The 14990-nt window shown below is 39.5% G+C and overlaps 1 protein-coding gene across 2 annotated transcripts in view; it reads right to left on the bottom strand.

The window, feature by feature from the left end:
- tspan4a (tetraspanin 4a) overlaps positions 1 to 14990 on the bottom strand; it is an 83052-nt gene that overhangs the window by 31768 nt on the left and 36294 nt on the right. For both annotated transcript variants that reach the window (XM_061277404.1, XM_061277403.1), the window contains one exon: positions 2732 to 2923. In XM_061277404.1, coding sequence (XP_061133388.1) covers positions 2732 to 2923 — 192 coding nt within the window. The remainder of the gene's footprint in view (positions 1 to 2731; positions 2924 to 14990) is intronic.

Below are 14990 nucleotides of genomic sequence, written 5' to 3'. Positions count from 1 at the left end.
ACATGGTGGGAACCAGATTTTTAACAAGGGCAATTCCAACCAAACAATGTTGGCTGGCAGAGGCCACTCACCAATATTAACAAGCGAAGCCACTATTGGCTGGCTTGTGTGCTTCCATACATCCGGGAAGTTAGAGCTCAGTATGTAGCCTACTGAATGGTGAAAAATCTTCTAAAATAATCCAAACACTCCAGTTTAATTCTCTGAGAATATAATGACCCCAATCAACAAAAATATTTGCAGGCATTCAGACTGAGGTGATAAAATCCTTGTGGATTTTTAGGTTAAAAAATATTACACCTGGTCACCCTACTAACAAGGCTTTGCAATTTTATCAATGAGACCAAAAAAACATGGCAGTTTAATGTAGTTAATGTTGCGGCAAGACTTCCTATATTTGGTGGATGCTTTGAAATGAGCAATTTGTCATTTCTGTTGCTGTGGGGATTTCTGTAGCCCGAGCCTTGATTTGTGTCTCATCTCTCACTATTGTCTCATGAGAACACATTTATCACTGACCTGTTCACTGGGTTGGTAATTAGATTTTTTTCATCAGTTTGTTACCTGGAGGGTAACAAGCCCACTGTATTTTGAATACAAATCTGAACCCTTAACATCAGCTTGATTAAGTCATCCGAGCCAATGACTTGAAATGAAATTGTACATTCAGACTGCTGATTTACATTTAAATCCTTGAAAAGCATCGAAACCTCCTATTTCTGTCTTGTACGTGTCTGTTCTTGAGGTCAAAGGTTCCCACCATGTACTGTGTCTGAAAACACTGTCATGCAAAGGTACTAACACCCAAAAATTAAGCATAGCTGCATTGAATTTTATCCGATGCACAAATTAGTGATAACATTGTGATAAGTGTCACTTATGACTGCCTTGACTTACGGGTCAAATTTATTCCGTAAACCAGTAATCATACATAACACGACGTAACATAAAACATGGATGGACATAAAGTGCATTCAAAATATCAGGCCACCTATCATTAAAAGGATTGATTAGATTGTTGATAGCAACCTGAAGAATGTTAGTCCAATCCTCATCAATAACTGTGCAAAGTTGCAGAATGTTGGCAGGAACTGGAACACTCATATTGGCCCATCACAAACATGCTCAGCAGGGGACATGTCTGCTCAGTATGCAATGACTGGGATGGTTTCAGCTTCCAGGAATTGTGTCCAGATTCATATGACATGAGCATGCTGCTTCATAAGCTGATAGTTGTGGATGAATGCCACAGTGATGGGCCCCTGAATCTCATCACCGTATCTCTGCACATTTGAAATGCCATCAATAAATGTGCTGTGCTCAATGTCCATTACAAATGGCGCCCCATACTATCACCTAACCGCCACCCTGGAGCAGTTGGTCATATCAGCAAACCACTCAACCACACAATACATAATGTCAGCCATCTGCCATCTGACCTATATACAGTGAAAAAATTGATTCTTTAAAGAAACATCTCTCCAGACTGTCATAAAAAATCAAATGTAAGCAAGTTCTCACACATTTCAAGACTTTAATAAGGGAAACGGGCATGCAATTGAGCTTTCCTGAGATTTGATCTTTGGAGATGAAGATGCTGGACGCTCAGATGGTAAGACTCAATGGTGTGCCTTTTATTCACAATCACCTCACGTCGAAGCATGATAATAACATGTCGCTAAGAGCTGTACACAATTCCTGGTAGTTGAAAACATCCCAGTCCTTCCCATGGACAGAATACTCATCACTCATTGAGCATGTTTGGGATGCTCTGGATGAGAGTATATGATAGTGTTTCAGTTCCTCCAGTCTTAGAAAAGGCAATGTTAGATTCTGCCTCTTCGGCACGGATAATTAAATAGACATGAGGCCATTGTATTGTTGAGATTGCTCTCTTGCGTATCTTTTTTATGTATGGGACTCTGTGAAACACATCTTGTTAAATCCCGTTGGGACCATCGGGTCACACATTGCCACATGGACTTGGCAAACCCACTCCTGCAAGGGGGCTGCCAAGACAGCGTTAGTGAGGTAAAGTACTTTGACGAAATGGTTTTGAGCTTTACAAACCCGCAAGGACCCGTTTGAACTCTTTCTCTTGCCCAAACCTGGCTGAAATACGCTACAGTTTAAAGATGATCATAAACAGAATAAGAGTCTTTACATTTATATTAAATGGTGCTAAAACGGCATTTGGAACTTTATTTAATATTGGCCTGCTATTAGTAGTTCTAGGATGGGAATTTGCATTTTATGACGGACCAGGTTCCTTGAGGGATTACACTATGTTGTTTAGAGTTATGTGGCTTTATCTATTGACTTTTTAGCGCTGATATTTGCCATATATATGTACGTATATATATATAGAGAGAGAGAGAGAGACTCTGAAGATCACCGGTATTGTCTTTTTCATACTTGTGTGAATGAATATATGCAGAGCAAAATGGCAGCATTTTTAACTTCACACAGCATCTGAGTGTCGAATTATGTGATAAAAGCTTTGTTCTATTTAGGTTGGATTATCCATCTGACACTTTTAAAATAGATTTATCCAAGCACAAGGTCATTTTTCTGACAAGCATGCTGTCACCCAGAGAACGGCCACTTTAGACGGAATGTGAGACCTTTTGAAACACGTCATGAGTGTTATGATCCATTGAATCGCCATCTCTTTGCAAAGCGTACCAATGTGTCAACTGTGCAGCAGGTGCCATGAGGACAAATAACTTACTGCAAGGAGAAGAGGACGGCTTTCTTTGACGGCCCCCACACAGCCAAGGCAACCAATCACCATAATGATGGTTCCCAGCGCGATGAGAAGGTTGGCTGCCGACAAGGAGGGAAGAGATGCCGACAGGGTGGCAAAGTTGCCCTGGGTCACTGAGAGCCAAACGCCAACTCCCAGTATGCCACATCCGCCCAGCTGTACAGGGACCACAAGAGACATGACACTGTCAGCAGAGCAACAAAGAGAAAAGTTCACAGCTGGTGGTTTGAAAAGAAAAAATAATAACAGCGACAGGTTAAAAAGGTGCATTGTCTGTGATGACCTTCATGAAAAGTCAAAAACAACGTTTCAATGAGCTGACTGTAGAAACAATTTGTCACAACACATCAAATACACACATATCAACCTTCGGGCAAAATTTGAGCATTCCCCCCACCCCATATACCACATGTGTCAAACTCAAGGCCCAGGGGCCAGATATGGCCCGTCACATCATTTTATGTGGGCTGCGAAGACAAATTGTGCATCAAATTTGTGTCATTACTAGAATTGCAAATTGTCTTCACTTTTAATAATATCTTTTTTTTTTTAATATTTGACCAGTTTTTACTCGTCTGATTTGAAAACAGGTTGTCAGTTTGTTTTGTAGCTTTTGCTGTATATAATGAGGTGCTCATACATTTAGTTGGGTTGACAGTCATAATGGCCCTCGGAAAGAAGCTATGACTACAATGCGGCCCACGAAAAAAATGAGTTTGACACCCCTGGCATATATATGGCATATACGATCAAAGTCAGCAAAAGATTAATCCAACCGATTAGCCCGGTGTGGGTTTGTGTGAATAGGGACAGTCAATAATCAGAACCTACAACCGTAAATGTTAAAACTGCTCCAATTTATGACCGTGAATCCTTGCGTGACTTCGGCCGAGATACAAACTTCTTGATTGAGATATGAAACCAGACTATAACCAATTCGGAAGCGATCTGATGCTCGCATTGTTGCCAGACAGTAATCATCAATCAATCATTTGGATGTATTAGAATAAAACATCACTTGCACTTCACTTCAGTCTTTCACCACAAAAAAAAGACGTTTGCAACCCAATTATCGTTACCAAATAACTTAACAGTCAGGCTAGCATATTAGACTCAGAATCCCTTTGTCATTCAAATATATTGATCATCATATGGAAAAAAAACAGCAGCCCAAAAACATTGAGGTGCAATTGTATTTATTGTATTTGTTGATGTGTTCTAGTACCTCTCTTGCATTTTTTTTTTATAATTCTCATCACTCTGTACTACTTGTGGTAGCATGCTGCTGCCTCGCACAGACCGACATCTTAAGTGCATCACACACCATAGGCAATAATGACCAGAGCAGAGTTGAGGGACACGAATCATATGACTTGAACTCATACCAATTCAAGTTGCTGAATTTACGACTTTCGACTTACTTGGCAAACGATTCTGAAAGACTTGACTGTGACTTGATATCCATGATTTGACAAGTCATTGAGTTTGCAACTCGAAGGTAAGAGACCCAACATCTATGACGTTTACCTTCACCTGTCAGACCCATGTAAGATGAGTCGCTCAGAAAATGACCCATCTATCCATCCATCCTTCAAATTTCTGTAGCGTTATCCTCATTAGGGTCATAAGGGAGCTGTAGCATATACTCGCTGACTTTGTGTGACAGGTCGGCTACACCCTGCATTGATTGCCATCCAGTTGCGGCAAGAGAATCCAAAGTATGGACATTGGGTCAACATTCACTATGGAGGGGCTCTTAAGAAAGGCACAGAACTCTCAAACTGCTTGGCACTAGAAGACGAATGTGTATGAATGTAAAAGTAAATAAAGTTATTGTATTTCTTTTTTTATTTAATCAAGCACGATTGTAAAAAAATCATGGCAATGGCAGAGAGAATATTCTCTTCATTACAAGGGATTGTTCCATCACAAGGATTTTGAAGGCTCAAGGATAAACATAACGTTACTTTATATTATATACATATATATATACACTTTATTTCTGTCCTGTGGGGACGAATGTGGGAGGAACTTATGGTAAGACTTCCAGTAAAATGGCTCCATTGGTTTTAATGAATTTCAATTCACGGAGTGGTGTATTTGAACGGTTTCAACATCCCTTTTTCTAAGCGATCATTAGCCCTCATTGCTTTGACAAATGTCTTGGATGCCTTGGGAGCTTGTTGTGCTACTACTAACAAGCAGAAGAAGTTGAATCAGCTGAGCAAGAGCATTCTTTATAATATAGTCACGTTTACTTGACTTTTGTTTTTCTCACGTTTACATTCAAACATGCTTTGGACCCTTCCGACTTTCCTGATGGGGTTTTAATTTCAGATTAAAGATGAATGAGTTTCCCACCAAAAATGTGACTAACGAGTAAATTGTTTTTATAATTTAAAAGCAGTATGTGGACACTCCAGCTGCTCAGAGTGTAATTCACTTCTTGGAGCTGATTATCTTTCTAACCTCTACTATATATTTATATTAGTCACACTATTTTGTAAGGGACACAGAAGATCTTGGGGGGAGCTGTGTGTTTTTGATGTGCATAGGATTTAGAAGGCTGTAAGATTTACAGAACTGAAGGCATGATTACTATTTCCCACTATTTCTTTTATTCATAGCTTTAATACATGTTTTCTAATGAGTTCTTTCACTGGAAGTCGAGCAAGGTGAAAATTAAAGTAGCCGCTGTGGTTGATTTTACTCACAATCCGCCAAAGTTTGGAGATTTCAGCAGACAGCAAATTAAGGGTCTTGGGGTTAGTGTGACTCACAACAAAGGCTTATTACAGCACAGAGTGTGTTGTCTAATGAAGATTGGCTACCGAGTGATGGGTAAAGGATGAAAGGGATTGATGGGACGAGATGACGGGGAACATTTCGAGGTCATGTGCTCATCAGAGAAGGTATAATAACATGGGTGGTACTCATATTCTGCAAACGTGCAGAGCATTTTTATTCAAGTAAAAAAAATTCTCCAAATCAAATGTACCACCATTTTTTGAATTCACAAAGACTGTACTAAAAGTACATAAAGGTTACAGAGTAATTATTACATATGTACATCATGAGCCGTTCAGAAAATGGATGGATGGTGGACGGACGGACGGATATGACGGGACAATGGAAAGACCACTGATTCATGGGTGATTTTTTCTAGAAAGATGTGACACTATTGCCAGTCCATCAAACCACGATGAGAAAGGAAAGCATTATCATTTCCCAAAGAGTTCGCATCAATTTCTCTATTTTTGGGTATCTCTTAAGGGCAACTCACATGCAGGGAAAGGCAAAGCAAAAGATATTCAGCTCCCATAGCTTTTGCTTGTGTACTAGCTCATTGGCAATTTTTCTTTTGTTGTTAAGAATGTCGGTGTCTTTTGACACTGTTCTGGCATCAAAAGACAGATAAATCCTGGGCATTCAAGTGTCAAGGGGTTTAAATTCCTCTTTGTTTATTTGCGATTGTAATGATTCCTTGAATAAAAGAAGGGTGGAATATGTAATTGAGGATACGTTAAATAGGTCATAAACTGGCATTGACATTACGGAGAATAGAGGAGTCACGTGCTGATACATTGTGCATGGTTAACAATGCACATTCACCTTCATTTCAAGCAATCCAAATAAGCATCTAAACAGCCGTTTCCTTTGAATACAGTATTTACATGTACACGGGTTTGCGGTGTTCATGTGGATCCAGCCTTTTGAGTTGCATCCAAATGTTTAAATGTTGGGCAGGATAGTGCCTGTAACATGGACGTGGAAATTAGGCAACTTAATGCCTTTCATTATAGCAAAGCTTCATTCAAACAAGACAATGAAGCTAAATGGGAGAGCAACCACTCACTGTGTGGTGTCAGCCCAAGATGCCATACCACAACCCATTGTCCAAATGTGTTCACTTAAGCGGCTTATTATGACACACAAATAAGCGTTTCCCTCACAATCTTCTTGTTGAATTGTGTAAAGATTTATACTTCAGCCCAAATTACATAACATTTAACGGATTAGTGTAACAGTTATATCATTAAAAAGACTAGAGACACTATGCTTCACTGTTTTTGACAAGAAAAATATGTACAGTCAATAAATGAAAGGGTACCAAAAATTACCTACAAAATAATTTTGCACAAGGAATATATATACAAGTTATATACCGCATTAGCTCACTGCTTTAAAAATCAACTTCACAACTTTCATAAGGTTGTGTTGTGATTTTCATAAAACAACTTTTTTTGGTGATGATCCAGGTTCTTAAGTAGGTATTCAGCTGGAAAGGGCCTTGGAAAGATATAATATTACAGATTTTTTAGCACAATTTAGAGCACGCACTGGTTTCACATAAGAATTGTTTTTCCGGACCAAGATGAGCAAATAAAAACAAATGATGAAAAATACTCACCTTTATGCTGAATGTAGTTATAACTAGTGGTATCCATGCACATGTTTTTTTCCCTTAAAGGAGTCAGCGTTTTTTTTTTTCCTTTGCGTTCCGTGTGTAAGGCGGGACATCATAGTCAGGTTAAAAGAATTGAGAATTTTTCTTGTAATGTTTTGTATGTGAAGATAGCTTTGCATATTTTGCAAGCGTCCGTGCTCCCGTGTTATTTTTGGTTGAATATTTCCATGTGTTTGCAGCATATATCGTACTGTGAAAAATCTTTTGACACAGTGTCATAAAGATGTTTGTTGTGATTTGAAAAATACAGCAAATAACCATTATCACACAGTTGTTGCCCACACAATACTTTTGGGACAAACCACTGCCCTTGTTCCTCATCAGCAGGATGCCGCAGTGGTTCCTCAATAACAATAATAATAATAAAAATAATAAGAAGAAGAATGTGAATTATTTGTGATTGCCTGCCTGATTGGGATGTAAAAGTGTCATATTTTGTTGCTTTGCGTATCAAAGCACATTCATAATTTGTACCAATAAGCACTTAAGGGATGTCAAAGGGCCAGACAAATCAAAGCTACCACTTGCAGGCTTTCAAAGCCATCCTCATTATTTATCTGCCACCTGAACAACAACCCAGACTGACAAAAAGGCTTTCTGATCTAAACCCTTAGATAAAAAAAAGAAATATATAACTAGTGTCTTTCTTGCAGCAAAATCAAGGTGCTGTGGTTGTCTTCTCACAAATGTGATTTTATCACCCATTTTATTCTTGAAATGTAGATTATGGTGGTAGTCAATAAAAGTCACTTTGAGTACTGATCCGAGAAAAACCTTTGAGGCATTATGGCAATGAATAAAGTCCATGAGTACATCTGGAGCATTATATAGTGCTTACAATGTCACATGGACCCAACTAACCAATTCACTGGACAATGTACTTTTCCTGATGTCCTGATATATTTACCTCACTTCTTTTCTGAATAGGTCTGTGTCACCAGGTACAAGGTGAAAGTTGTTGTAGAAAGAATACAATAAATTCTAACAAAAGCTTGCATAACTTGATAAAATCATTGTTGAGTCCTCCCCAAGGATGTCTCCTCTGTCCACTCCATTTCCTCCTTTCTACAAACAACTGGTCCTCAAGATATCCAGCTGTTAAGCTCCTGAAATCTGCGCACGAGAATACACACTCCTCGGCCTCATTGACGATGGTACGGGTTTGCATATCGACAGGCGATAGGATAGGCCCATGCTGTGGTACAGGTTGTGGACTTCAAGGGAAATCTTTCACAACACCTTCCCCTTTCCTAAATGCCCTGTGGCAACTGTTGAGCTTCCTGAAAAGTACAATCTCTCAGGACCTGAAGTGAGAGTTCAAAATCAAGAAAGTTACTACTACAATTGGCCTGTAGCATAAACACTTTGCCATGTTTTATTTGCACATCTATGTTGTGTTATTATTACATAGCAACATTCTTCAGTTTTTGATCAATATTACAGCGCAACTGCATTTTCATTTCTTTTGTGTATCTATATTAAATGTAGGTTTAGTTGTTGTTGTCGTTGTTTGTTCTTGTCCTATTACAAGTAACACTAACTATTGCCAATCAATTCCTTGCGTTATTAACACATTCAACCAACTACGCCAGAAAATATAACTGTTATTATTAAATTTCAGAGCTAAAAAAAAAAGAGTCTGTAATCACTACGTTGCTTATCGTTCCTTGTAAGTGAAAGGATGAAGTGCTTCTTCTTGGCCAGACATCAGATATCAGAGATAATGATGACGCTCTACTTGCAGCTAATTCGTAAAACAATTTCCCAGTCAGGCTTGTTGTGGGTGAACATCTCCACGGCAATAACAAGGCGCTCCTCCGCAAACTTCTGGCTTGTAAGCTATCAATTTGTTTACCACAGAACTTGCCCTTGCAACGTTGTCATTCTGTGGTCTAATAGAAGCTGACAGTCGGACACCCACACTTAGACATAGAGTGCTGCTTTAACTGCTTCGTATTTGTCCTTACAGCCCATCCACTTCAGTGTTTCAAACTGTAATGAGACTCGAGATTGGACTTTTTCATCACCGCCATCGCCTCGGCAAGCCGACCACACTGCTTTTACCTTGACATAAGTGGACAAATAAATATTTGTAAAAATGACAACATGACATATGGGCTCTGTTCACACTGCAGGCCTTAAAGGACACACCTGTTTGTGTGTTGTGAGCTCTGCACATTGAGTTATATGAAATGTGCTATTTCACTAAAACACCAGCTGCAACAGCTCGGTATAACAGGCCATCATATTGGCATTCTCCACATATCTCTGAGGGTCAGAGATCAACATCACAAAATATGGCCAGTTAAAGGCAACTAAAGCTCCATTTTTAAACAGGATTCAGAGTATTGTCATTGACTGTGTAATTGTGGGCTGGAAATGCTATTTTCACAGCTGGAGAACAAAGCCAAGACGCCATTGAGATCACTTCTGAAGATCAAGTCATTCAGGTGCCTTGTCATAACTTTATTGTGATGTAGTTATTCCCTCACGGTCACTGTCTCTTGAGCATGACCTGTAGCCCTCACAATTCACACACTCTATGTACGTTTAATATTCCCTGCACTATCAAATAGATTTTTTTTTTAAATGTGCCAATAACGAGAATGTTTGAAATACTCTTTCCTGAATTCTTTCACTAGCAAGCCTCACAGCAAACTTTCCTTCACAGTATGGCTACCAACAAGGTGAACTCATAGGGAAGGACACATATAATATGTAGAAGTCCATAAAAGTAAGCAAAGGAAAGTAGCCTTGGTCTGATATGAGCAGTTCGAAAAGAAGATATGTCTAATATATAGGTAAAAAAATTATAATGGGCCATTTTTGCAGCATGAACATGCTGTCACTCGTACTCACGCTCTGGCGAAGTTTGTGATCTCCAGGCTGTTGGGGTCCTGAACTCTCTCACCCGTTGTTTACTTGTATGTTACTCGTGTACTGTGTCTCGTCACCGTGGGATGGAGGAAACGTAATTTCGATTTCTTTGTGTGTCTTGGCATGAAGGAATTGACAATTAGGTGACTCTGACTCTGACTATATGATGTAGCATTTAATCTCATATGTTGCGCTCACTGAACCTTGGCTAGCAGGCCTGAGGTTCCCCATCTCAGGGAGCAATACTGGACTCTGACTGAAACACGTTAAGTTCCTCATGACCATCCATCTCGAGTCTGCAAAGCCAGTAGACAGTCAATTGCATTGCCACTTATTGTTCATTTGTTTGGGGGAAAATGACACACTTGACCTACATTCAGTCATAAAATTCTAACAATGTCTGTTCATTCTGGAAATTACTGTTCCCCCATAACTGGAGAGAAACATATTAAAAGTCTCTTTACGTCGCCTTTCTTGTCGCCAGACAGATTTCATGGGTTGGGAGATGACAGCAGAAAGCTCCAACGAGTAATATTTCAATATAAAACGGCAGTCAGACTTTTGCCATGATCCCCTGACCTCCAATAAGCTTTTACATCTCAGTCCAATTCACTTTCTTGACACCGTGCAATGAATGCCGAAAGATCTCAAATGACATCGGACTTTACAAGTGACTATGATTTTTTTTTACTAAATCGCTAGGGTTTGAGCTTTGCGGCATTAAAAACAAAAGAAAAACAAAAAGGATCAAGATGATCTTATAATCCTTAAATTTCCTCCTCCGTGTGAATTGGGTATTAACCTAGGAAGTCAAACTGCACAGGGAGTAGTTGACTCTCAAGGTGGTCGCTATTTAATGGATGTTACAATTTTCTTATCTGTCAAGTTTAATCTCAGCCTGAAAAACATGAATGCAGCAATTACTAAATACACACAGGCCTGGATAATCATGCAGATGTGTGCTGGGGCTTTGACATCAATAAAGGAGAATATATGATGTATATTAATGGTCTATTAAATTATGTACATAGACTTTTTCCCCTTGAATTCTATGATGGGACTGATGCACATAGATAATTCATGAATGTAAATTACATACTGCAGGTGTTCTGCTCAGAAGCAGGCTCAGATATGCTTTATAGTTATGAATATCTTTTAATCTAGCGAAAAGGTGCAGGTGGATTAATAAATATAGCTACCCTAGCCTCCACCAGATATTTGAATGTAGATCCATGGCATGGCAGTTTGCTCATCCTAGAACAGTGTTTGGCCTCAAAGACAAATACTGGATATGGAGATCACAACACACAATTCCCAAAGAAGCTGGAGATATTCCCTTATGTACGACTTAAACAATTGCCATTACGCAAGAGAGAAACTCATGTTAATGCTTTGCTAATGTAAATCTTGGACAGTAATGTTTTTCATGGCACGCCATGCGTGGTCAAGACTATTCCAGAATGCTAATCATTATAAATGTGACATTAAAGTACACTTTTGAATCCATTAAGTATTTTAATGCAGGTCGACAGATTGGTGCAAATTGGAATGAATGAATAAATCAGTGGCATCGGTGAAGAGATGATTTGGTGCTGATCTAAAGTTGGACTTTTTGCACCGTAGCAGAGGTTCTAGTCGTGTGGGTGTGTGTGTGTGTGAGATATAGATATGGGTGCCAGTCAGTTGAAAAGTTGGCAGTGCTAAAGACTTGCTGCTCATCACAACAGCTAGAAGCCAAAATACAATGCAGGTAAGACTCTGTGGGAAATCACCAGAGAAACACATGGTGCCTGCAGCAGACTTGAGGAGAAACTGTCAAGCCAATACCTACGTGGTCACCTCTTGCTTTCCTCGGTATTCACTTTCACCACACTGCCATAATCTGCTTTATCATTTATATGTCTTGCTTTTTTTATGCCCATCAGAACATAATTACTGGAACAGCGGCAGCCAGTGGAGAATCTGCATTTACATTTTAATGGTGTGTAAACAGGAGCGTGTCATGAAGCATTTAAACTGAAGGAGAAACCTCCCTTCTTGCTTAAAGTGGTTGTTGACTTCATATTCACATTTTAGCCACTCAATATGTCCCTGAAACTATGTCTAACAAGGAGACAAGTCACTTGTGCTAAGAACCTGCAGAGCCCTCAACATAGCCTTCCACATTCCACTATAAATTAACTAGTAAAGAATAGAAGGCCCATGGAAGATGGAAAGGGGAAAAGAGAGGGAAATAAGGGAAGGAGGGGCTAAGAAGGGTAATCAATAAATCTCTAATCTCACGAGTATTCCCTACTTCAGCTCTCTGTGCAGCTGGGAACACACACATATATAAACCTTGAAAGGCGCGCATGCACACACATGCATGCCTCCAGCTGCCTACAGGTCTGGTCTCATTATATCGACTGGGATTGGGTGGAGACTGATTTGTTGCCGCGGCGCCTGGTTTGTCAGACATGGTGACAGCAGTCCTCCACTTCCACCGCAAAGTCAGAGTGGAGGGACTAGTTTACAAACACATAATATGCTTTAGCTTATTTCCCCTATGTCAACTGTGGGGAAATGTCCATAAATCACACTGTAAACATTCCTAAGGTAGTAGATATATGCACACACCTTGGCATCAACTCACGACAGAAGCACATTATTGATTTTATTATCTGAATACTGAGAGACCAGCATTCACATTATTTCTGTTTGCTTAGTTCAGGTTAATACTATGAAGAATTCACGTATGAATCAATCTGAAAGTAGTTATTGATTCATCGCTCCAAAACAAATTGATGCACTAGTAAATGCAAGCTCACGTATGATGACACCGCTTTGTTTTCTGCTTCGCACCTGCCTTTTGGACTTTTTTCAAATGCAGCCGTTACCCTTCGCCTAAGGTTTCGCAAAACAAGCGTGTGCTAATTTAATCTATTTGCAGGGTTATCAAAATACGCAAAATGAATAGCGTGTCAAATTTGCATGTTTTGCAGACTACGCGCGGCTAGTAGATCAGCTTCTTCAACTATTTACATACTCAATCAAGTTTACACCTGTTCATCTGCAAGCCTTTGAGTAAATCTTCCCTTAAGTGTTCAAGAAAGTGCCCTTGAATTTCAATGTGGAATAATTAAATTGTAATCCAAATCTTCTACAGATTATGAGAGCCCCGATGGGAAGCACTTCGAGATACAGCTGGTGGTATAAACTGCTCTTGCGCAGTGATGTCTCGATTCGACTGTAGAGAGTAATCATCAAACCAAATGACAATTGACATTCACTCTAGCACAACAATCCCTATTTTTAACCATTTGAATCAACAGAATTCTAACAGTAAAGCATGGTGGTGGCAGTATGAGAAGAAGACTCTGAGGGAGAATGTCCGGCCATCAGTTTGTGTCCTCAAACTCGAACGCTCGTGGATCATGCACCAGGACAAGAATCCATCACACACCAGCACGTCCACCATAAAACGACATTTGTAGTCAAGTCAAAGTCCGGATTCAAATCCAATTGAGATGCTGTGGTGTGACCTTAACAATGGCAATATGTGCAAAAAAACTCTCCAATATGGCAGAGTTGAAGCAATTCTGCAAAGAGTGGTCTGAAATCCCTCCACTACGGTGTGAAGGACTCTTCCCCAAATATCGTGAACGTTTGATTTCAGTTTTTGTTGCAGAAGGCGGCACAACTCACTATTAGCTTCAGGGGGGCCATTACATTTTCACAGAGGGTCAGATAAGTTTGCATAATTTAGAAACTGCAATTTATAAATCCTTAGGATGTCTCACTGTGATATTGCTGGCTTGATGAAATGCGTGAGTTTTGCAGAACAATAAAAAAACTGGATTTTTCCGACAATGCTGTCTGTCATTCTACAAAGTACGTATATAGTATGAAGCGTGCCTTAAGGGATATTTTTGATTTGTTGTTTGCCACATGTGGAGTCGAGGAGCATGAAGCATCACCTTGACGTAGAGCCACGAGAGCTCGTAGTTTATGACCCACAGAGTTCTGATATAGAGAGCCTAAGTACGCGCTACAAAGCCATCACTGAGCAACAGGAAACCCGCTCTGCTGCATTTTTCAGCACTGCAGGGGAATTGAACCTGAGACTCCAGCTTTTTTACCAGTGGCGGATGGTGCATTTTGGTCCTCCAGTTGGAACTAACGTGACTTCATTCACCACTCCCACAATACTGTCACAATCAAAGAAAGCATTCATACAGCACAAAAAAGCAACATTATGCACGTATGCCCACCCAGTAGGATTTGGGTTCACAATCAATATTTGTCTATTATCTATATACTTGTATCCACAACTCGACAAAACCCAAAAAATAAATACTATCATACTGTTCAGAGATAATTCCCTTCGATTATTTAATGTACGTATTGATGTGTGGAGATCACAAGAGATTCACAGATTTGCTATCAGAGTTGCTTTAAAAAAAAAAAAAGCAGTCCTTTAACCAGATTCCATGAGTGACATGGCAACGCATGGCATTTGATTGGACAAAAGAAAATCCATCGAACATTACAAAATGAAGAGAAAACCAAACTTTTAAGTAGTAAAATTTGATCAGTGTTTTAAGTGTTTAAGCCAGCAGAGAACGCTTTGCTGGCCCGGATGCTTTTTTTTTTTTTTTTTTTTTTTTTTTTAACGAACTAGCATTTTATTTTAGCAATGCAACATTTCTATTACATGGCTACCTGTGACTTACCAGTTTTGTATCAAAAGGTTTTCGCTCTTAATATATAGCAGGATGTGACGACACTACATTAACGAGATGAAGTCTGCAGTATAAAGTGAGTTGAAAAAACATACTATATGCACTGCAGGTTACCGACTACAGCAACACCAGGATAATATACTTGACATGTATCAAC

The sequence above is a fragment of the Syngnathus typhle genome, linkage group LG4 (genome assembly GCF_033458585.1).
Source record: "Syngnathus typhle isolate RoL2023-S1 ecotype Sweden linkage group LG4, RoL_Styp_1.0, whole genome shotgun sequence".
NCBI lineage: Eukaryota > Metazoa > Chordata > Actinopteri > Syngnathiformes > Syngnathidae > Syngnathus > Syngnathus typhle.
The sequence above is the reverse complement of the archived record's forward strand: the minus strand, read 5'-3'. Positions and strand labels throughout refer to the sequence as shown.